We start from the raw sequence: 23,804 nt of genomic DNA, 5'->3' as shown, positions 1-23,804 counted from the left end.
GTCCTCAGGGTCCTGATGCCAAGTTGGGGAAGCCAGAACCACCGAGAAGCTGAAGCAGCAGAGAGGAGGGACACGACGACACAAGGTTGGCGCAAGGCGGGGCCAGAAGTCAGGCTGTGGCAGGTTGAGGAAAGGGCCTGGCACGGAAGAAGCCTTCAGAGATGGTGGCCAAGAAGACAGCAGGATTGGGATGGGAGCTGAAGGGGGTTGGGGGCTGCAAGGAACACTGGTTTTAAAGCTGGGACAGACCTGGGCACATCCGAATGGTGACAGAAGAGGGGCACCATGGGAGGAGCTACTAGAAGGAAAGGGCACTGGGCACGGGCTGGGGTCATTGAGATTCAGGCTGGCAGGAGAGGATGTGGCCAGCTGGGGCCCCTCCTCTGGGGCCTCACTGTTCCCTGAGGGTCAGTGGGCGGCGGGGGGGTAGCGGCTTGCCTGACCCCTCCCACCAGTAAGCTGGGGCTTAGGCAGGGCCAATTTCAGGAACCCACAGCCCCTACTACTGAGCCCTGCTCTCCATCCCCAGGTCTCTTGGCTTCTGCGACCCTCAGACATCTCAAGTGGCCCCTGAGTCTAGAGCAGCTGCTCCCAGAGAAACCCTGCCGTGGGTGCCCAGCTGCCTCTCTGCTGACTGCCCTCTGACATCCAGGGGGAGGGCCCTGGCCAAACCCCCTCCTGCTAACTTGCCACCCCGAGGCCTGCCCTGCCGAGGCCTGCCTTGCTGAGGCCGCCAAGATCTGGCCCAGAAGCCCCTCCCAGCCACAGCATTATCTCTAATTAGCCAGCACCGAGACCTCCAGAAGTGGCTTTTATATACGTACAAAAATATAGGACTCTGAACAATGAATTTCTCAAAGCAGGAGGCTATTTTTAGAGCTATGCTAACTGAACCAACATCCAGCATTCCCCCAGCTTGTCAGCGGCTCCTGGCGGGGTGGGCAGGTGGCACGAGGAAAGGCAGGCACGGTGGGGTCTTCTTAGGCTGCTCAAGCACAGCAGGAAGGAAGGGGGCCATTTCACAAGGCCCTGCTCCCTGCCCTCTGGTCCCAAGCACCCTGCACAGCACTGCCGGGCACCTTCCATCCCAAAGCTGTGATGGTGTGAGTGACGGGGAGGATCTCCCGTCCCAGCTTCCCTGAGCCTCAATTTCTCACCTGCCTGGGGTCAGGGGAAGGCCATTGCTTTGAGGCGGCATGGTGGACTTGAGACGGTGTCCGGCAAGGAACCCTGCGGACGGCCAATGCCCTGCCTAATTAGAATTATCCAGGAGGGGCCTCGGCTGCATTCTTGGGGCTCGCTCTCATCAGCGCACAGAGGGAGGGAGAAAAGTCCGCTGTCCCGTGAAGCCAGCACATGCAGCCAAGCCCTTGGCCTGTCCTGTCAACATGTTTTCCAAGCCCTGGGGAGGTGATGGCTCCAGTCTCCCCAGCCCAGACCTCGCTCCTGAACATAAAGAACATCTGTCTGCCTGCCTGCCTGCTGGAGATGGGCTGTATTGTCCCACTGCTCTGCTAGTGAGTCACTCCCATCAAAATAGCCTCGAGGACCAGAGTGGGCTTTGGAGATTACAGTTCAGGGTCCTGGAGACAGGGAGGGGTTGGAGGGCCGCCCCGTGAATCTGCGAGCAGATCACTCGGGAATGATCATGACTCTGGGGGCTTGGCTGTGCATAAACACGGTGCCCTGTGCAGGGCCGTGGGGGCCCTTGTGGTGTGTGGGTGCCTGTGCAGGTGTCCCCTGGAGCTCAGAGCATGGCAAATGGGGGGTGGGTTGGGCCGGGGTCACCCTGGCAGGAGGGAAGGAAAAGAGGTGTTCTAGATCTATAGGTGCCACCACCACTGCCTGTCATGTTGAACTCTTGGTTCTCTTCACAGCACATCTTGCTGACCGCCTTGATTTCCATTTGTTGTGATCTGTAAGTCCGTCTCTGACCGGGTGAAAGTAGGCTCTGGAAGGGTGGGGGTGTGGCTGCTTGTGCTGCTTCTGTGTCTTATCAGGCATCCCCATTGCCTCAAACAGGGCTTGGTGCAAGCAGATATCAGTATTTGTTGGGTGAATAAATGAATGAACAAAGGAATGAATGAGTGATGCAGCCAGTGACTAAGGAGCTCACACACACCTGGGAAGCAGCAGCTCTCAGTTGTTCATGCGTTCAACAAATACAGGGAACTCTGTGCCAGACAGCCATGGCTGTCTTACCTTCTCCCCTGGATCAGGAGCCATAGGACCGAACCCCTGTGGATTTCCTCTCAGATCCCCTGGGAAGCGCCCGCCTTATCCCACTGTCCCTGGCATTTCACCTGGGCCCCCTTCTACACTCCCCTCAAGGGCAGAGCTCACGTCTCTGTCATGTGCAAGCAGGAGCACTGAGGGCCTGAGCGGAGAGAGGCCTGGCTGGGTCACTGACACGTGGCCCAGCCGCGACAGGGATCTGTGTCCACACTAACTCCCTCGCCTGGCAGCTGGGCCTTGGAAATCTTAAGTGGCTGCAGAAGCCAGCAAGTTTCTTCAGGACACAGATATGTTGCCTGCGCCCAGAATACTGCTCTCCAGGCCCTGAATACAAAGGAACAGGGGGCCTCACGTAGTCTCACCCCTTGGGAACCCCGGCTCAGCTCCCCTGGGCCCACCTCCCACAACCCTGGGAGACATGTGGGGCCGGGCCAGCCCTGACAGGGCCTCAGACAGGAAGCAGGGGCAGAGTCTCACTCCAAAGGTTGGCAAATGTGCACTTTTACTTAGGCTGAATGCCAGCTGGCAGAGGGGAGCCATGAAGTTCTGCATGAGGGCAGGGGCCTGAGCATCCTGCCATCAGGCCCGCCAGGGCCTCTGCTTGGTGAAGGGCTGCTCATAGTGGCATCACCATTAGTCCCAGAGATGTCCTCAAGCTGTCTGGGATCTTACCCTATCTCTGGGGATTGGAGCACCAAACCAGGGTAGGCCCAAACCAAGAGGAAAGCCAGTCCTGCAGTCAAACCCACAGATAGACCATGAAAAAGGCCTTTATTCTTGCCAGTGCTATCCGGGCCAGGACCAAGGCAGGGGTGGGGCCCACCCATCTGGGACTTTGGGCCTTGTCCCTGACAACTGGGTGGGAGGTCCGGTACCCACACTACCACTCTTCATTTGGACACCGTAGACTTCATAGAGCTATCTGGAAGACAGAGGGCCTCTGTGCAAGGGGCTCACAAGGTCTCAGTGCAGAGCTCCAGATCAGCAGCCCCAGGCCCAAGGAGTATTTAAAAAAACAAACAAACCCCTTCCCCCATCAAATTGCAACAACTCACCAAGAGTTAACATCTAGAGTTTTTTTTTTTTTTTTTTTTTTAAATAATGAAAATCCAGACTTTTCGACTTCTCTTGGGGACAGGCACAGTTGAGGATCTGGCCATAATGGGCCGGATGACAGAGCTGGGAATAGCCACACCTGGATGGCACAGGCTCTTTCACTGCCCCAGTCCTTACCACTCCCCATTGCCTGCACACTCCCCCATATGTCGTCTTCCTGCACTTCCTGCCTGTCAAAGGCATTTGCACTTGCTTGCGATACTCACCAAGGCCCCTTTGCAAAGAGCGGCAGTCGGATCCGCAGCTCTGAGCTCAGTCATTCCCAAGAAACCTGATTTAGAACACCAAGTCCCGAGGGGCAGGATCCAAGACTTCCCACAGCTTTGAATAACTAGTGGGAACACCAAGGCCTTCCGCTCTGCGGCGTCCTCTGTTTCACTTTTACAAGACCCAACAGCAGTAATGCCACTGCAATGGTCATGATCCAAAAGCACACAGCCATCGCAGCCACCAAGCTCCGATTTCCCAGGTGTCCTCATTCCTCAGTTCCATACGGTCAAGATGGAATCTGAATCTGATACTTGGTGTTGATTCTCAAATTGGACTCATAGGTGGTCTCCTGGGGTTGGAAACCCAGCCCTGCCCACCCTCGGCAGCCCCCTCTGCCCGTCTCTGTACTTGGAGCAATGCCCCTGTGCCTCCAGAAGCCCCCAAGGGAGTGAGGGAAGCTCTGGGTGGAGATCAGACCAGGTTGAGACCAGGTCAAGATTAGGTCCCCCCCAAAAACCAACCAAACAAACAAAAAGACCAGGTCCCCACTTCTGGGCTGAGTGACCTGGGGCAAGTGACCTCACCTCTCTCGGATTCCGGCTCTCATCTTTGCAGTGGGTGTCATTCCTGCCCCACTTGCACAACAGAAATGTGGGACTCAAGTGGGGGAGGGGACACACTTTGTCAACTGCAAACCCCTGTGTAGATGCGTGGGGCCGTCTCTACTGTGGACCACACACTATGGATCAGAGAAGGGCTCAATGGAGAGACTTTGCTGAGATTGCTGAGGCCAAAGAGAGGGGCTCAGGATGGGTTGTTCTGTAGCCCAACACGAGACTAGGCACTTCCTGCTTGGGAAACCAGAAATGTCTCTTGTGGATCTACTTTCAGGAGCCCCTTCCCCTCATCCTACCCATTGTTTACCTGGCCTCAAGCAACAAAGTTTACAAAACAGCTTCCCTGACCATGATCTCATCTGTGTATAGCATCACCCTCTTCCCTTTCTGTTTTTTTGTTTTTGTTTTGTTTTTGTTTTTTTGCCATTACCTATAGCCCACTCTCTGCCAGACCCTCACCCCCAGCTAAGCCAGGGCAGTCCTTGGTGGTTTTGACTGCATAAAGACGACCAGAGCTTCCACCCTGGGGCTCACTTGGAAACATTTTTCAGAACACACACACACACACACACACACACACACAGCCAAAAATCTTCCTGGCTGAGCCAAATTAAATACAGAGGCCTCTAGTTATTTCCATACGCGCAAAATGGACTCAAATAAAGCAGTTCTCTGTGGCAGGCTCCAGCAGACAGGGCTGGGCTGGGCCCCAGGGACACCCCAGGAGTGCCGGGCGGGAGGCACAGGCTGGGGAGGCTGGCTCTGGGACAGAGTGTGGGCAGAGAGGAGGAAGATGCCCGTCGTGCCGGTCTCATTGCCTCCAGGCCACCCTGCTGGCCAGGGTCAGGCGTGCAGGCCTCTCGGGGCCTGAGATAACCCTGGGCCCAGCTCTCCAAGTCCCACCCCAGACCCGCACTTCAAGGAGGGGCCCCCCTGCACTCACTCATCTTCAACTGCCAGAAAGCACTTTCTAAAATGCAAATTGTTTGAGTCTTTTATGGCATCAAATCTTTGTCGCGGTCCAAACCTCTGAGCATGGCGCCGACGCTCCCCACCCACAGGCTCCCTGCCCACCTCCCAGCCTGCTGTCCATCCTGTTGACCCCATCCACTCCCATGCTGCAACTGGATGGTGCTGTGACTCCTGGCTGGTGGCAGTCTGCGCTGCACTGGCTCTCTCACACTGCTCCCTTCCTTGAGACACCCGGTACCCCGTGGCAGAGGGAGCAGAGCCCACAAGAGCCCACAGGACTTCTGCCCAACTGTGAGCTCACCCCAGCAGGGGGGCACATTCTAGTGTCTGTGTCCTCAGGAGTTAAAAACCATGTATGAAGTGAATGAATGAGTTACTGAATGCACTGATGATGGTGCAAAGAATACTGTAACGACAACAGATGCCCTGAGCACTTCACCCAGAACGAACTCCCAGGATCCTATAACAACTTTTTAAAACAAATTGTTTTTTTGTAAAGCAGTTTTAGGTTCCCAGGAAAACCAAGGGGAAAGTAGAGATTTAGCATATTGTCTGTGCCCTGCTCCCTCTGCACCTATAACTTCTCCAAATCTCAACACCACAGTGCATTTGTTAATCCACAGACTTATGCTGACACAGCATCACCCCAAGTCCAGAGTTTACATTAGGGTTCACTCTTGGTGTCCCAGATAACCAAAGCATGTGAGACAGATGCGGGATCCTCTCCCCATTCCACAGATGGAGAAGCTGACACACAGAGGGGGCTGGTAACTTCTGGAGGCCCACACAACACCCACACAAGGTGAGGAGGTCAGGTTGACTGAGGCACGGGGCCAAGCAATTCACCCCCTGCATCCACCTTCCACATGCTCTGCCCTCTGCAGGGAAAGCCCACCCACCCCATCTGCCCACCCCACTCCTTCGCGCTCTCCAGACCTGGACCTGCAGCACTGCCGCCTTCACCTGATCGTCTACTCTCTGCACACCGTGCCAGAGCAGGCCTGCAGAAAGGGCCTGGGGGAAGGATGAAGGCCCAGAGTAGGGACCGCCAGCCCTATCAACCTCTGGCACCTGCAGCTTGGGCACACAGCCCTCCTCTGTAGACTGCCTGTCTGGCATGTGGTGGAGAGAGGCTGTGTGACCTTGGGTAAGCCACTTGGCCTCTCTGTGCTTCCGTTTCACAGCCCAAAAATGGGGGTATTGTCTACCTCGCAGTCAAATGATAACACAGATATGCATCTTCAGCCTGGGGCCTGCCACCCAGAAGTGCTTGGGGGAGCTGTTGTTATTATCACAATATAGGACTGTTGCCCCCCCCCCACAGTGCGTGGGGGCCCTGGGGACTAAAGGAGGGGCTAGATGGCTGTGAGCATGCAACAGTGGGAAGGGAAGAAGCCTTAAAGGGTACCCTTTGTTCAGACAGCAGGCACTGAACCATCTGACCCAAACCCCAGTATCCGTACCTGAGGAAGGCGAGGGGTGAGCAGACTGGGCGTGGTCACTGCTCAGAGCAGGACTGGGGTGGGACTCAGGCCCACCGCCTGTTTTTCATCTAAATTTGGTTGCGGGCCCTCTGTGTGCCAAGCACTGTGTAAGACACGAGGCATAGTAATATATTCCTAAGAATATATTAGGGTATTAGAGTGACTAATATAGCTATTGTAACTAAAATTTACTGAGCACCTGTTATGTGCCAGGCCCTAAAAGCAGCACCACTAGAAGCTGTAGGATGGAAGAGACCGCATGGAGGGAAGGAAAGAGTGCCTTGGCAGAGTCCTAGGGAACCCCAGTGCTGACCCAGCGGTGGGAGGAATGTTGGGGGGCCTGGTCTCTTAAGCCAAGAGAAGAACACTCAGAGTACATCCAGAGGCCAAGCGAGGTGAGGAGCCAACCTGCCTTGGGGCAAAGGCAGGTGCCACTGCCTGACTATACCACCAGGCAAGGGGCAATGAGAGCAGAGGAGGGCCTGTGGGGACACTCAGCAGAGAACACCAGTCCTGCCAGGGAGTCAAGGCATGAAGAAGGCAAGCACCTTGAGCACTCCTGACCTGATGTGAGCCCTTCCCCCAGGAAAGCCCTGTCTGATGGGGATGCACAGGCCTGGCCTTCCCTGGCCACCTGCAGACACTTCCCTGGGTGGAGTGGGCATCGTTTGGTCTTCAAGGCTTGGAAACCAGACCAGCTCCAGCTTCCTCAGTTGGGCCAACACAGCCAACAGCTGTTTAAGGAACGCTACGGCTCTGTCCCAGGAACCCACCCCGGCAACTGGACATCTCTATCTCCACATGACGGGTCCCTAACTAAAAACATCAAAATATCTGGTATGTGCTTTGAAGTAATCGTGGGGCAATGAAATACAATTGCCCATGGCAGGGTGGGGTGGTGGTGAATGTCATCATACCATTCTCTCTACTTCTGTCTATGTTTAAAAGATTCCATAACGAAAAGTTCAAAATAGTGCTAAGAATCTGTTATCCACATCAAGGCCTTCCCGGGTCATTTGGCCTTTTTTTTTTTTTTTTTTTTTTTTTTTTTAAACTAGGTAGGAAAACAAAACCCAAATCTCAGTCCCTGCTCATTTAAATTATGGCTCTTAGGAAAGTCAGTGGCCCCAAAGGAACAGAGAATTGGAGTTTGCATGGCTGCACCTCCCCCTCCTCTTCCTCCTCTGGTAAGAGCAGAGGAAAGAGCCGCTTCCCCAAACGCTTCCTCTCCAACCCCCCTGCCACACGGGACTAAGTGCACTTCGCGGTCCGTCCAGGGCCTACACAGGGAAGTCACAGCAGGAATGACAACTGTAGTCACTACCACTTAATAAGAACCATAGGGATAATTGGCATTATGACATTTACTTACAGGCCCGGCCCTGTTCTAGACCTTTCTTTCTCGTCATCTCTGTGGAGAAGCATCCCAGATGACCTCCGGGGGCTGGCAAATACGCCTGCCAGGGCTCAAGGTCCACTGGCAGGGCTTCCAAGGGTCCTCCATCCGTTCTGCCGAACGACAGTGCACCTCTGGGGCCCGGTGGGGTCCTGCAGCTTTTCTCACACTCCTCCACTTTTCTGCCTCTACTTCCCCTTCCGTTCTAAGGCCCAAGCCTACCCCTCAGCAGTGTCAGGGAGGAGGAAAGGTAGATTAACTAGAACACCCAATCAACTTTCTGCAAAGCTCGGACGTTATTTTCATTTTTACCTCAGTCTCCTTGTTTGTAAAGTGGGAATAATACCAGCCACGTCCTAAGTCTCTGGGGGAGGTTCAAATAAGGTAAGTGTGTGTAAAATTCAGAGGCCACCCACATGTCTGATATCGTCATCTTTGTTCTGTAGCCTGCTCCAGCTCCAGCTCCAGCATCAAACCTGTGCCTACTCTGGACTCCTCAAAAGCAGTTGTGGCTTTGCCCAAAGCCAGCTAAACCCTTTTCCCCTCTTCTGCCAGCATGGATGAGGCACCTGTTGTGTATGCTACCCACAACCGCCTCTCTCTCCACGATCCCCACTCGACAGAGAAGGCTCTGTCACTGGTGGCCACTTCGCCCAGGCTGCTCATTCAGAGAAGGCAGGACTGGGCTCAGGTTGAGTTTCTCTGGCCCAGATGCCACCGTCTTTCCACTACAGCCAGCTGCCTCTCTGCCTGGTGGCCAGACTGCGCAATGAGGGTCCTGAGGCCAGGCGCTGGAGCTCTCAGCCCCATCAGGCACCAGAAGCAGCCCCTGGTAGGACCAGGATGCCAGAGCTGCCCAAGTACCAGAGCTCAGGAGAGGCCAAGCTGAGAACAGAGCCAAGAACTCCAGAGGCATTGCCACTCTGCCCCGTCTCGGGCCCCCAGGGCTGGGCCATCAGCCACAATGTCCCCACTCCTGCAGTGTCCCCAGGGGGCCTCACCATCACCTACAGGCAGCAGGCCATTTGCCCATCCTTAGAAGTCTTCACTCTGGCTGAGAGCTAAATCCCCTTACTTTGCAATTTTTCCAATCCATGGGCAAAGTGATTTCCAAAAACACTTTGGATCATCCTCTCTTAGTGGGCCACAAGCACACACACAAGATTACGGGCTTTAGTCACTTGTTGCCAAGGCTACGACCGGTCTCCCTCCCAGGCACCACCACCGGCACATGAGTAGCACTCTATCCTCGCATGGCTCCCACCAGTTACCGCCTCTCTTCTTCCTTCTCACTCTTACCCCTAGTCTCGTCTGTGGCCAAGGAGAGACGATGCATTCCTGTCTAGCAACACATCTCCCCTGAACAAGCACCATGGTCCTGTTTTAGCATAGTTCAACTTGGCAGCCCTGATGTCACAGCTAAAAGCTACCAACTCTCAGGTCGTAACTGTGTGCCCTTTAAGCATTTTATGTGGATTAATAACAACTCCAGGAGCTCCTACTGTCACCCACAGTTTACAAATGGGGAAACTGAAGCACAGAAAGTCCAAGAAATATGCCCGAGGTCACAGAGAGTGTGAGAAGCTGAGCTGAGGTTAGGGCTATGGGCAGGCCAGGCTGGCCACAGAGTCTGTTGCCTCTCTAACCCTGGGTCAAACGGCCTCCCTCAGCAAATGACCATAAGCATCAAGAAGCTTGCCCCCATCACAGATGGGGAACTGAGGCCCAGAGAGGGGGTGGGAGGAGTGACAATGCCAGGGCTTCTAGGGAGGCTGAGTGCCAACAGCAAATCAGAGCCAGCTCTGCCCAGGCCTCTGGAGGGAGAGACCCTTCCAGGCTGAGGAATAATCAGAATGAACAGTAATAACTACAGTGATTATAATTAACATTTATTGAGAACTTACTATAATACAGTAAGGCACCATTTTAAATGTCTCACGTGTACTAATGCATTTAATTCTTGCACCACCTAGCCCAGCCTCTCAGCCAGAAATAGAAAAGCAAACACCATTTGCTTCTGTCTTTTAAAACGGTCACTGGAGAGAAAGCATTCCTGTTGGTGGACAGACCTGGACTGGCATAGGCAAAGAGGCCATTTTGGGGAACCTGGATGAGGAGGCTGCCTCCTCGCTGGGGACTCTTCCAAATTTTCCAGCACACTAACGTTCTTCTCTCTCTTGTGGGAGCAAGTTCAGCAGCCCATACTCATGTGTGTCCCCTCATGACGTGAAAGGCCCTGGCCTTGAGTTTCCTTCCCCATGTGGATGCTGGTGGTATTTGCACTGGTCCTGCAGAGAGTCCAGGGAGAGGTGGTTTTGGTCCCCAGGACCCTGTTCAATGCCAAGGCTGGCCTTGGGCAAGTGTACTACCCTCAGAATATGCAAAGTGCTCTGGACCAAAGGGAACTGTCTCCAAGTCCAGCCAGAGTGTTTGGGTTAGCAGCTCTTGGGGGTCTTTGGGGTCTGGCAAGACACCAGGAGAGCCCAGAGGGTGGTCCTTAAAGCAGCCCGAGTCTTGGACGTTTGGCAACATTTTGGAGATGCTGATACCAAGAGATACCAGATACCTGTTCCATGGCTTGGGAAAGACACAAAAGGCTCCATTTATGATGGTGACAGATTTTGCTCAAGATTATTTAATCCCAGAGGAAGCACAGCCTGGCTATGAAGAAGGCAGACCACTGAGTTCAACCCTTAGCTCCAAGACTTAATGGCCAGAGACCCTAGGCAAGTCACATAAGCTTCCCCCCAACTGTTCCCCAAATGAAGACAGAAGCCCTTACTCACAGATTGCTTTGAGAATTAAGTACTTTGCACAGAGCTGAATGGCAACCACTGCAATCACTATTATTACACTGACCTTTGAACAAAGAGGAAAAAACAAATGTGGTCATAGTTTCCCCATCCAGACAAACAAGGAGGGGACTCTTGCTATGGTTCTACATCTGGACCTTCGTTTCATATTAAACTGTCACCATGTTAGGAAGGCGCAAAGCAAGGAAGTAAAATGGAAAGAATGACCCTTTCCATCAAGAAGCAGGGAAGCCACACCTACAATCAAATAAAGCGTAAAGGGATATTCAAGTCAGAGCAGCTAGGACCATGCCTTGGCTCCTCCAGGACAGAGATTTCCCAAAAAACCATGTAGCTCCAGAAACCAGCAAAAAGAAAACCATGAGGAACCACTTTAATTAGTAACTTCTCAAGAGAAGAGGTGACGATAATGCTGGTGTTACCGGCTACCATGTGTTGGGCATCTAATAGGTGTGAGTCACGGGAGAAAGCTGCATATGCCCTCCAGGGAGGTATTTCTTGGCCCCATTTCATGGATGAGAAAAATCAAGGCTCAGACAGGGGAGGCCATATCACCAAAGCCATATAGCCGGGAAGAGGCGGAGTTGGTTTTGTGCGACCCCAAGGCCTATCTGGGTTCTGTGATACACGGTTTTACAACATTAATCTTGGTTCCTCTATATCTAGCCCAGGGCCTGGCACAAAGCAGGTGCTTAGTATCTAGTGAGTAAAGGAACACAGGAAAGTGGAACAGCGGGTGCCCTTTGGGTCATACACATCTCCCCTGAGGACAAAGCACCCCCGAGCCCAGGAGAGCATGCATGCATTCATGGGTGCATTCACTCACTGATGCCTGGCTGTGCCTACCACATGGCCAGGCATTGTGCGGGGCCGGCAATGGAGCACACAGGCCAGGGCTTACAGGGGCACTTGCTCATCTAGGGGTACAGCCACAGCAGCCAGCAGAGTGGCAGGTCCAGGTGGCACCATGCCATGTTTTCCACCATAATCACTGTCCATTGCTCCTCGGCAGTGGCTCGAGCAGTGGGGGCAGTCAGATTCTCTAAGGCTATACCAATTAATTCTTCAAGAGCCTTAATGGCCTTTAAAGTCATGATGATTTGCTTTTGAGGACAAATGATGAATCACATTCACCAGCGTCTGAGCATCCTCCCCCATCACACAAACACACACACTTCACAGGGGACCTGGGCCACCTCTGTGGAGCTCTCCCTAGGCTCTGGTCCCTGGCCTGCTGCAAGCCCACTGGGCAGACATTCCCTGCGTCATCACAATTCAGAGGAAATTTACAAAAGGGGAAGGAAGAAAATCTCATGGGGTCACTGGCGGTGGGAAGAGCAGAGTGCTGACCTGGACAATCGCAGCTGGGACCGGAGGCTGTCAGACACATCCTCAAGCATCTCTGTGAAGCAGGGTACCATTCACTTCCATGCAGGGGGAAACGAGGCTCAGAGGGAGGTAGTAACTTGCATAATGTCACAAAGCTGAGCTGGGATTTGAAATGAAGTCTGTTTGCCTCCCTGAGTCCTTCTCTGCTGATGCTCTGAGCTCCTCTAGCCTCACAATTCTCCTGGCAAACCAAGATCCCTCGTTGCAGAGTCCGGCCAAATAATACCGGTGTGCTCACACGCATATATCCAGAGCTCCCAGAGCCTGGGCAGCCCTACTCAATCCCTTCCCGAAACACCTATTTGCCCAGTCATCACACTGTTTGACTGTGCAGCTGTCAGTCCTGTCCATGTTTTTGAACTGAAGCTGTGTAAATATTAGCACAGCTAGTTCATAGTCCGACTTCCTTGAGTGAAAGCCTGAAAATCCTGGCAGGGCTGGCAGGGGCCCTCCAGAGGCCCTCCAGCAGAACATCTGGGTTCTACTCCAAGCTCCCCTTGTAAGATCCTGGTCAGGTCACTGGACTCCCTATCTTAACATGCCCGTTTAGAACGGGAGGGTAGGGAGAGCCCTGGGCTGTTGTGAGTCTCCAACAGCAAAGCATCAAGGTGCTGCCAATACTAGGTGCCATGGCTGTGCCTGGAGGGGCTGTCCTGCACCTGTTACAGACTGGGGGTCTCCTGAGATCTTTGGAGCATGCTGGATCCTTCCTGGGTTTAGAGAAGGAGAGAGGGCCAGCTGGAAGGAGTCTGGGTGGAAGGCAAGCTAGCCTGCTCAAGGAGCTGCTGGCTAAGCTTCCACGGCCCAGGAGCTGGGTGAGTCTCTGCCCCCCAACCCACTTCCTTCGGAGCTGCACACCAGGCACTCTGGAGCAAACGTAATCCACCTGCTCTGAGGCTGAAGGATGAACTTTGGCCTGTGCCGGAGCGGGGCTTCTGGATCTCTAGGACACTTGGTCTGTGCTCTGAGACTGGGGGAGCAGCTGTTTATCACCAACCCCGACAACAAAAGGACTCAAGCAGGGTTCCCTGCCGCTAGAAGATTTAGATGGGATACAAAGAAGGACTTCCAATAAGAAGGGATGCAGGACTGAGAAATATGTGAAAGTGATGACTTATGGACATCCCAGGTGGAAGGGTGATACTGGAGAGGTCCTAATGGAGGGGCACCAGGGAAACCTCTCAGCTGGGAGTGGGGGAAGAGATGTAGCCTGCAGGGCGTGCCAGCCCCAGGAGGATAAACACTCTGAGTTTTGCTCACTGCTATGACCCCAGTGCCCAGAGAGGGAATGCTCACAGCAGGTACTCCGTAAACCACAGAGCTTTGGTGCTGACCAGACTTTACACTCAACCTCAGTTTGCTCTCCCGCGACAAGGGGATGCCGAACCACAAGGACAGGAATGCAAATACGATACTGGGTGAGAGAGCTGCCTAAGACAGTAGCATGTGTGCAATATGAATATCGTGACCCCCATTCTCGGACTGATGCCACTGAATCCAGACAGCTGGCTCCGCAGCTGCAGCTTTGCCCAGCCTCCACCCCAGACACAAGAAGCGATGGGTTCTTGGGAACCACACCCCCACAACCACACACGGAGCCGCAGGCCCGGAGTCCCAGACCCCTGGGGCGAGGAGGGGGCAGAAGGGAACAGATGTGTGTTCTCAGTGCAACTGCCAGACACACGCTGCAGAATTTTTGAACTCAGAGATCAAACGGCTGCAGGTGGGCTTCCCCCCAACCCTCAGGGGGCCCTGACACAAGCCAAGTCAGCTTGTCAACAAATCCTATCCGCCCCACAGCCTGGCTCCTCAAGGGGCCTGCAGACAGATTGGGGGGGGGGGGCAGCTGTGCTGGTGAGCGGAGCAAGGAAATCGATATTCCCAGCACATACACACTCTCTCCCTCTCCCTCTCTGTCCATAAATACGGGTCCTTGGACACTCAGGCAGCTACCCACAGGCCCCAAAGCAGAAAAGGGTTGGTCTCTGGGACACGAGTTCATTCCCCCCACTGAAGACTCCATCCCTGACCACACCAGGCCCACACAAACACACCCACACACATCCCATCCCACCAGCAGACCCCTCACAGCGGCACTCAACGCAACAGCAGCAGCCACACAGATCTCAGCCTCCTCAGGCTCCAGGATCCCCGGCGCACTCCTGGGTGACCCCCCTCCCCCCAACCACACCTGGACCACCTGTGCACAGCCCTGGAACCAATCCCTGGTCCCCACACACACTTGCTCAGGGTCTCCCTGACAGAGCCGACGTGTAAGCCTGGATACAGGCCTAGGGGCTCGCATAACTAGGCCCACAGGAAGACTGGCAGCCTGAGCCCGCCTGCCACCAGACCGCAGAGGCCGGCGGCCACAGTGCGACTCACCAACTCCAGTCCACGGGCACCAGCCTGGTACCGGATACCCAGTCCCAGCAGTGCCTCCCGCGGAAGCTCAGTCACACATGAGCTCGAGTGAGCACACACACACACACACACACACGCTCGCCTGTCCCGACAGCATCTCTCTTCCTCACGCACACTCAGGTCCCGGGTCTGGTTGCACACACAGTTACAGCCACACTCCACCCTCTTGCACACACGCACTCACACACATCCTGACAGTCTCACGCGCCCCGGCACACCCATCCTCGCGGCCTCTCTGGCGCACTCAGGCTCACAGCCCCGCAGGCTTCAACAAACCCCCGCAGGACCACAGGGCGCCCGCTCTCCCACGAACCCACAACAGGCTGCTCGCAAGTGCGACGGCGGAGACCTGCGGGCACCCCGCCCTGCCCCTCCTCGAGGCCCTCTCGCCCGAGCCCTGGGGACCCCCCCGCCACCGGCCTCGTCCCCACCCGGCCCTTACCCGCTGTCAAGCTCCAGCTCCAGCAGGGACTGGGTCCGCTCCGAGTTGCAGTGCAGGCACCACATGGCGGCCGCGGCGGGAGCTGACGGGGCCCGGCGCCCGGGACCCAGGCCCCGCCAGGCGCTGCCGACTCCCGCGGGCGGCGGGCCCCGGGGAGACACCCGACCACCGGGAGACCTGCCCCCGCCACGCGACCACCTCGGGTCTCCCGGCCGAGTGCCCGCCGGCTCCCGCTGCTCCCGGCCCTCGGTCCGGGCCCAGGACCGTCAAGCCCCCCCCGCCGCCGCCGCCCGCGCGCCCGCCTGGCGCAGAGCGAGGCCGGGCCGGAGGAATGTGGCCCGGGAGGGGGCGGGGCCGGGGCCGGGGGCGGGGCCGGGGCGGGGCCGGACTGCGCCCGGCGGGCGGGGCCGCGCGGAGCCTCGTGGGGAAGCGCGGGGGCGGGGCCGGGGGCGGGGCCAGGGGCGGGGGCCAGACGGGGCGGGGCTGCCCGCGGGGGCGGGGCCGGGGCCGGGAGAGCCGAGTGGGGAGCGTCTCCGGATGCAGCATCCCAGCCAGGTACCTGCCCGCCAGACTCTTTCCTGGGAGGGCTTCCCTCCAAAACAGAGTCCCCAGATATACCTGTCTTCCTCCCCAACGTGTAAGCACGGCAAATACAAACCCCACACCAGCCAACTGTAGCCTACTGTGCTGGTGGTCCCAATATTTGCCAATCCCGACTTTGGCCTCAGTTTATAAAATGAGGCCTCTGCTCCCAGGATGGTGTGGCTCGGGGGCTCTGATGCTCCTGCCCCAGGGGAAAAACTGGGTTTCATCCTGAGGCTGGGGACACCCATTTGGAGACTTTTGGGTGAGGATGTGAGGAAAGCAGCTCCTTTTTCCCTAAGCCCACCCAACCCCCTGTCCTTCCTTCACCCAGAGCCAACTTTCAGACCCCCATGGCTGGCTTACAGTAGTCCTGATTCACTATTAGAACTCTTTACCCACATCTGGTCCTCCAGACAACATTGTGATATAGGTGGAGCTATTAGTGGCTCCATTTTCCAGAGGAGGAAACTGAGGCTCACCCTAACTGGGTTAACTTTTAAGAGGTTTTCCTTCACCTTCTCCTCTTCTAGGCTGCTCATCTCTTTCTACTATAAGCGATCACAGCTTGCTGTTTTCAATCTGCATATTTATTTGCTATCTGTCCTTGGGCTTCATGAAGGCAGGCACAGAGCCCAGCACCCACACTTGTGGAATGCCCAGATGTGTTTGGAAGACATCAAGCGGACATAGACACAATCAAAACCCCACCTGCCCCACCTACAGGTCCATCTCCTGGAGGGCCAGGCAGCTGGCACATCTGCAGGAGTCAGGAAGAAGTAGGAAACCACTAATGCAGGGACATTGTCTTGTGCCTTTTCGAGTCTTTCATTTGGAGGGGGTGGTGCAAAGAGCCTAAAGAAGAGTGCTTTCCCAGATGGAAACTGGGGTTGGGTGGGGGATGGTGAAGAAAGAGGGCTGGGCTAGTCCAGCTTGCAGCACAGGAAGAGGCTGTCCCTAGATCCAGTTTAGTGCACCAGGGTTCCCAGGCAACGGGCTAGCAGGAATCCACTGCCCCTTCACTGCTCATCTCCACATTTCTCCTCTTTGCTTCTGACGTTGTCTTTGCTACATTAAAAATAAATAAAGACTCAGAATAGGAGAAAATATTTGCAAATCACATATCTGATAAGGGTCTACAATCCATGCTATGTAAAGAACTCTTCCAACTCAACAACAAAAAGGCAAATAACCCAATTAAAAAGGTGGGCAAAGGATCTGAACAGACACTTCTCCAGAGAAGATATATGAACAGCCAATAAATGCATGAGAAGATGCAGATCATCACTCGTCAGCTGGGAAATGCACATCAAAACTACAATGAGATAGCACCTCATACTCACTAGGAAGGCAAGAATCAGGAGGATGGACAAAAGCTCCTCCACACAAGAGTTCCAGAAGAAGACTTCTGACACACACTGCTCAGAGGGCTATGCTACCATGACCTGCATTCTGGTTGGAAGGGGGGCGGGAGTAGGAGGGGATCGGGTTGAAATTGTCCACCCGGGCTTGAACAGCCCTCTAAAAATAGGCTGCAATAAATGGAGCCAAGAGAGTTCCCCCAGCCCAGCTGCTGGAGCACTCCAGACACACACTCCCGCCGACAGCCTCACGACCTGGATTCTCCAAGAATTCCAGGCACTTGTCCAGGCCCGCAGCTTAGCCGCCTGCCAGGATGGTCTTGGCGACATTGTTCTGGCGAGGATTTAGAAGAAGGGGTTGAATTTCCCTGTTAGCGTTTGGAATACCAGAGGATGGAGTCCCTGGAAACCCAACGCCTCTTAATTCTGTTGTTTTGTTTTATCTCCTCAAAGTGTGCCTCTTGCTTCTGCTCAGTTAACTGCCTCGCAGATTAATAATTTAGGGAGTCGTGAGGCGAACAAAAAAGTTCCCGCCTGGAGAGACAGAGAAGCCAATTTTTCTGCTTAAATGACTAAACAGAGCAGAATTCTTACATGTTCCATTTGGGCAGGATTGCTGAGCCTCCTGAGTCTCAGTTTTGCCAACTGTAAAGTGCGGCTCGTGGACTACATCTGCCCTGGAGAATTCAATTTGCTGTTTAATTTGCAAGCATTCATTAGTGCTCACTCCGAGCCATCGCCTGAGGCCTCCATGGGAGACACCGATGTGACCAGTGTCCCTCAGCATGATGTTATGATGATCTTCAGGAAGAAGCCTGTGACTCTGTACCCTAAGAGGTTCCAAAGATGAAGGGACTTTTGGGCTGGGACTTGACAGATGAGTAGGAGCCCGCATATAGGTGTATGGGATTTGAGAAAGACATGGAAATGTTTAGTTCCACCGTGTGTCCTGGTTTTCAGTCCTGAGTTGCTTGGCTTGGCCTGTTTCACATGTCATAACCCAACTTCATCCCCACTCTCGTTTCTGATAGCCTCCTGTCTTCCACCAGATGTGTATGAACCCTGCCTCACCCACCAAGGCCGACGTTCATAGGTCTTCTCCTAGAGCCATCAGGATGAAGGCCAGCCCCTCCACACAGCTGGCCTCCAGGCCTATGTGCCCTGACTGACATTTACCTCTCCAGCCCTTGCCACTCATCGTGCCCCCTCCACACATGCCACACCTCCAGCAATACAAAACTTCCAAAGCCCCAATGTCCTGTTGTGCCTGGCTCATGGCTAAGACTTTGGACTTAAGCTTTCAACTTAAACTTTCTCAGAAAGTCACCCCTGACCAGCCTCTAGTCCAAGTCAGAAACTCCTCTTACACACTCTTGGGTTTATTCTGCACCTGCTCTCTCATCCCACCAAGGAGCTGTACTGCTATTGCCAAGGCAGAGTTAGGCCTGCAACCTTCTACACAGCATCCCCCACACTTCCTATGGTGCCTGGGACACAGAGGTGCTCAGCAGTTGAATAAATCTGGCCTGAGAGTCAAATCTGGCCCACTGCCTGCTTTTTTAAAACTAAGTTTTATTGGAACAGAGTCACACTCATTCACTTACGTGTCATCTACAGATACTTTTGTGCTGCAACAACAAAGCTGAATAGTTACAATGGAGATAGATGGCTTACAAAGCCTAAAATATTTATATCTAGCCCTTCATAGAAAAGTTCATCTAGCCTAAAATAAATCACGCTCCTCTGAGGAGTTTCATGTTGGCAGCAGCTACCCTGCCTGTTCAGCCAGACCTCCAGCGCCCTGGCACAGGCCCACTGTGGACAAGACCTGGAAGAGCAGAATTCAAACGTCATTGGGGAAGGTGGCGATTAGAACTACAGGTCTAGGCCAGGTGACCTTCAGACAAGATGGCCACATGATGGGACAACCCACTGCTAGGAATGACTCTTATGGAGCTCTTGGTCCATGTATGCAAATACTTAGGTCCAAGGATATTAGTTGTTTGTAACAGCACAACAAGGAGGAGGAGGCATACAATGTCCTTCGGCGGGGACTGGTTAAGTAAACGACGGCACACCCATCAGTGGTGTCCTATGTTAACAAGATGGCGGCAGCACCATTCATAACTTACAGAAAATTATCTGAGATGTGACACTGTGATCAAAAGTCTGATAATTGTGATACATATTTACAATAAAACATAGAGAACACTAGTGCACTTACTGAGCATCATATGATCATAGACTATTTCCTAAAGAAGATCCAAGAAACACATGTCAATGGCTGCCTCTGGGAAGGGAAAGCAGGGTTTCCAGAGATTCCTGGAGATGGGCCTCTGTCCTCTAAACCTGAAGTCTTATTGGGACACAGCTGGGAAGGAGAAAGGACTTTTCACTGTATGCCCTTTTATAATTTTCAAAATTTTAAATGACTGTTACCTTAAGAAAACAACAACAAAGCCAGTGCAATAAAGAAATCAATAAAATCATGGCAACCCACGGGACCAGAGGTCTTCTAGCATCTTGTAAGAGACTCCAAGGCCCCCCAGAGCCAGTCCCCAAAGGCCCCAAATTCCAGACGGTACTTAAGCCACCTCTCGGGGCACTCTGGGTTCCTTTTCCTTTGAGTAGGCTGTGTCTTACTGACAGCCGTGAAAATCAACTGGAGCCCATTTGGCTCTCCCCTCAGTGCCTGTTGATCGTTTATCTGTCACTCTTCATAACACTGAACAACCAGCCCTACAGCATGGCCAGGATGCTGGACATAGGAGGGAGCTCTGTGATCATCCCTATAGTCCAAGCCCTCATTTTACAGACAGGGAAACTGAGGCCCAGAGTGACAAAGGGATGTGCCCTGGGGTGTGTACTAGAAACGGTGAGACACTGGCCCACGCATCCTGCCTCCCAGGCCACCGTACATACAGGCCAGCATACAGCCTGGATGTGGGTGAGGTGTCGGTTCCCTACAGGATACAACTTCCTCATGTGAGTGTTGGATGCTGTGAAAAACCAGAGACAGCTGTGCAGAATGCAGACTTGTATAGAGTGATCTCTCAGAGAAGCCAGTCAGTCCCCCCAAAGAGAAATTTTTCCGGCTAAATCAAGCCGCTCTTAAGTGCCAAGTTACTTTTAAAATTTCAACTATTTTTTCACATAATCTGCTTGCAAATCACAGTCTTCTCTAATTGTACTAAACAAAGTAAAGTAAATGACCTTGGGATCACTTACTTTGGGAGGCTGGGGGTGGCCCAGAGGTGGTGTAGGTTTGTTAACTGTGAACTTGACTCTATGGCCATTTCCCTGCTCAGGTACTACTTTGGTTGTCATTCAGTCCCTGACCCTTTCCAACCTCACTCTCAGCTCCCATCCCTATGATATAGCTCCTCCCAGAATGCACTGTGCACTTTTCTGCCCCAGTCCCTTTGCTTGTGCCTGCTTCTTGGGCTACTTTCTTCATCTGCTAGGGAACCTCCTACTCAACCTTTAAGACTCAGCCCAAATGTCACCTTCTCTTTGAAGCCCCTTCCAGGGCTCTGTCCCCAGGTGAGAAGGGAAACCCTCAACTGGACTGTGGACACCTCAAAGGTGGGGACAATGTCTCTCTATCCACTCTCCTGGTGGCGGGGCTCAGACACTGCCACTGCTCCGTGTGACTAGCCATCTGCAGAGTTGAGTCCCAACTGTGAAAACTCAGTGGTACTTGTGTTGGCCAAGGCCTAGACCATGAGAGTGAGATCAAAGTGGCTTTAATGTCAGCATATCCTAAACTTTAGGGCTGGAAGGAGTCACCATGACCCAGTGCCGCCTGCCCATTGGGTGAGGAGCCTGAGGCCCACAGAGAGGGGAGCGCTTTCCCAAATCTGGGAAATCTGGGGCACCGCCAAGAACTAGTCATCTGACTTCCTTTCCGCAGCTCCTTTCCTACTGCTCTGACAAAGCAAACCACGGGGTCAGGGAACCATTGTGGTCTGAGGTGTAAGGAGGCTATTTTCCTGTGGTCTTTAAATGAACAATAAAAATTAGATGTAGTTGCTACTGTGCCAAGAGTTGACAAGAGGATTAAACAGGCTGTGAGGGCATGGGAAGGATCCCGAGGGAGGGTTTGCAGTAACAGAACCACATAGTCAGGACACAGGGTCAGATGCAAGGAGAAACAAAACCCCTTACCAACACAAGGTGGCTCTATAGGAGCTCTGAAAAGCCTAGCACATGACAGGTCCTCAGTGACTGACAATGTCAACAAAATGGTCAGGAATGATCACCTCCTCCAAGAAGCCCTCCCAGCCTGGATCCCCAGAGCACCCCATGTTTCTAGGTCCCCAGTGTCCACTTGCAATCCCTGCCACATAGTGGATGATAGTTTGTTGTAAAAATGAAGGAAGGTGGTGGTCGTAGCCATGGATCAGAAGGTGCTTATGGCAATCCCTCCTCAATCTGGACCATTTGTGGGCACCCTCCAACACATCCTGGTCCCTCTGCTGGGCCCAGCCAGGTAAGCTGAGCTGCTCACCCTGGGGCTTAGGGGGCAGGCCCGGTGGAGAACAGACCTGTGACCTCTAAGTGCCACTACTTGAGTTATGGGTATCTATTCAAGTGGATGGGAAATGGCCATTTGCCGGTCTTCTTGCAGGATCCAAGAGGCATGACGACATCAGGAAGACATTTGGAACCAAATATCTGAGCTGCTACTTTCAATCAGTGAAAGGCTCTTCCCTGACTCCCCCCGCCCTCCCTGACCCACTTGCCCTTGAAATCACACAGTGCATCACACTCCCCATCAGGCGGCCCTAGGATACAATCAAAAGTGACCCCACTTCACCCCTCAAAGTCAACCCCCCTTTCCCTGGCTGGTAGCACAAGAAAGCCACCGCCAGATCCTTAGGTCTGACCTTCTGTGCGTGTCTATACCTGAGACAGAGACCCTATCTCCCCCAAGTAGAAGAGGCAGCCCTGTGGCCAGGGGCCTGGACACACATCCCAGCGCCCCTCCACGCCCCGCCCTGTGTGCCCTTGGGTGAGTCACTCAGCTTCCTGGGGCCTCAATGTGTTCACCTGTAAACCTTCCTTGCAGGAGTGGTGTGGGGCTGGGCAAGAACACTTGCAATGGCCTTGTCAGAGCAGGGCACCCGGGAGGCCTTCGGAACTTAGAGTCCCTCTCTCTGCTCCACCATTGCCCTGACAGGGCGGGCATGCTCACAGCGTGGGGCATCTATTGGTGTCATATCCTAGCTCCCCCATATCCGATGTTCGATCTTGCTATCTCGGACAAGTAGATAGGTCTTCCTGAGCCTCCTTTCCCACCTCCCTGCCTCTATCACCTCTTCCTTAAGTTTGGAGGCTGTTACCTCTCTAGACAGCCACGGTCACCCCTCAAGGGCACATACTCTGGATCAGCCGCTTTACAGAAGAGGTTGCATTTAATTCTCAACAACCTTCCTTTTACAGATATACTGTGGCTCGGAGAGGTCAAGTAACTTACTTGAGGCCACATACCTAGAGCCTGGATGATAGGGAGTTGAGCCCAGGTCCATTTGGCCCCCAGGCCATGAATGAAACCATGAAGCCAGACCTACCCTGTCTCCCCGCTACACAAAGTGCTTACTGAATGCAGGCTCTGTGCTAAATGCTTTACATGTAGCATTCACTTAAGCCTTCTCAGGAACATACCACTATTATATCCTCATCCAATCATCCAGAAAAAGAAACTGAGGCTCAGAAAGGCTAAGAAATTTAAAGGTAAATAGCCAGTAAGTGAGGATTGGAACCCAGAGCTGTCTGATTCCTAAGTCTATGTTTATAACACTGTTCCCTTTGGTCTTCAAAGTCCAGTTCCAAGAAGTCCCCTGCAGAAGACTGTTTTCCTTCTCTACTGATAAAATAGAAATAATAAAAGCAAATCCAGCTCCAACCCCACCCCGCCCGCTGCCCACATTGGTCATGGAGTCAGACTCCTAGCTCAGTCCCCTTATTGGCAGTGTGATCTTGGGCATCGCCATTCTGAGTCTCAGTCTCCTTCTCTGTAAAATGGGAATGAATAACAACTCATATCACTGAGGTTGTTGTAAAGACCTTAGTGAGATACCCAGCACCAGGCCCTGGCTTGGGCCTCTCCCTTCTTCCGGCAACAAGCCCCGCCCCCCCGGGGGGCGGTGAGCTCACACTCAGAGGGTCCCTTGAACTAGCTGGCGACCAGGGACAAATCGAGTTCTGCGGTTCCAAGCCTCACCCCCAGGCCTACTGTCTGGGAAAGAGCCAGACCCCCCAGCACATGCAGTTTCCAATGGATTGTGGCCCACTTGCTGTCACCTCCTCTGAGGGGCCTTCTGGGACACTCCCAGGTAAAGCACATCCCCTTCCAAGTCTCACGGCCTGTACTTATCTTGCTTAAGTGCTTGTGTACTCATTTACCATCTGTCTCCTCCACTGCAATGAAGCTCTGTGAAGGGGGGGCTTTGTTTACCACTGCATCCCCCAGTATGGTCTATAGTACATGCTCAATAAATGAGTGAGTCATGTCGAACCTGAGCCATTCTCATTCAGGGACAATCACGCATCCAGATGGGGCAAGACCTGTGAGCCAGAAGGGAACAGCAGGCCCCCCTCTGACTCCCCTTGTCTTTTAATTTTTTTTTAAAGATTTTTAAAATTTATTCATGAGAGACACAGACACACACATACACACACACACAGGCAGAGGGAGAAACAGACTCTCTGCGGGGAGCCCAATATGGGACTCCATCCTAAGACCCCAGGATCATGACCT

The 23,804-nt window shown here is 53.6% G+C and overlaps 1 protein-coding gene across 12 annotated transcripts in view; it reads right to left on the bottom strand.

Annotated features, from left to right (window-relative positions):
• Nucleotides 1-23,804, bottom strand: part of IQSEC1 (IQ motif and Sec7 domain ArfGEF 1) — a 377,994-nt gene that overhangs the window by 54,652 nt on the left and 299,538 nt on the right. For 2 of the 12 annotated variants that reach the window (XM_041761607.1, XM_041761613.1), the window contains exon 1: nt 15,099-15,418. The exons of 9 other annotated variants lie outside the window; for them this stretch is intronic. In XM_041761607.1, the coding sequence (XP_041617541.1) occupies nt 15,099-15,163 (65 nt within the window). In that variant the 5' untranslated portion in view covers nt 15,164-15,418. Of the gene's footprint in view, nt 1-12,193; nt 12,520-15,098; nt 15,419-23,804 lie in introns of those variants that run through there. One more of the 12 variants, XM_041761605.1, reaches the window with a different exon arrangement.

Source organism: Vulpes lagopus, chromosome 7 (assembly GCF_018345385.1).
Source record: "Vulpes lagopus strain Blue_001 chromosome 7, ASM1834538v1, whole genome shotgun sequence".
NCBI classification, from domain to species: Eukaryota; Metazoa; Chordata; class Mammalia; order Carnivora; family Canidae; genus Vulpes; species Vulpes lagopus.
This window is presented reverse-complemented; position numbering and strand designations above follow the sequence as displayed.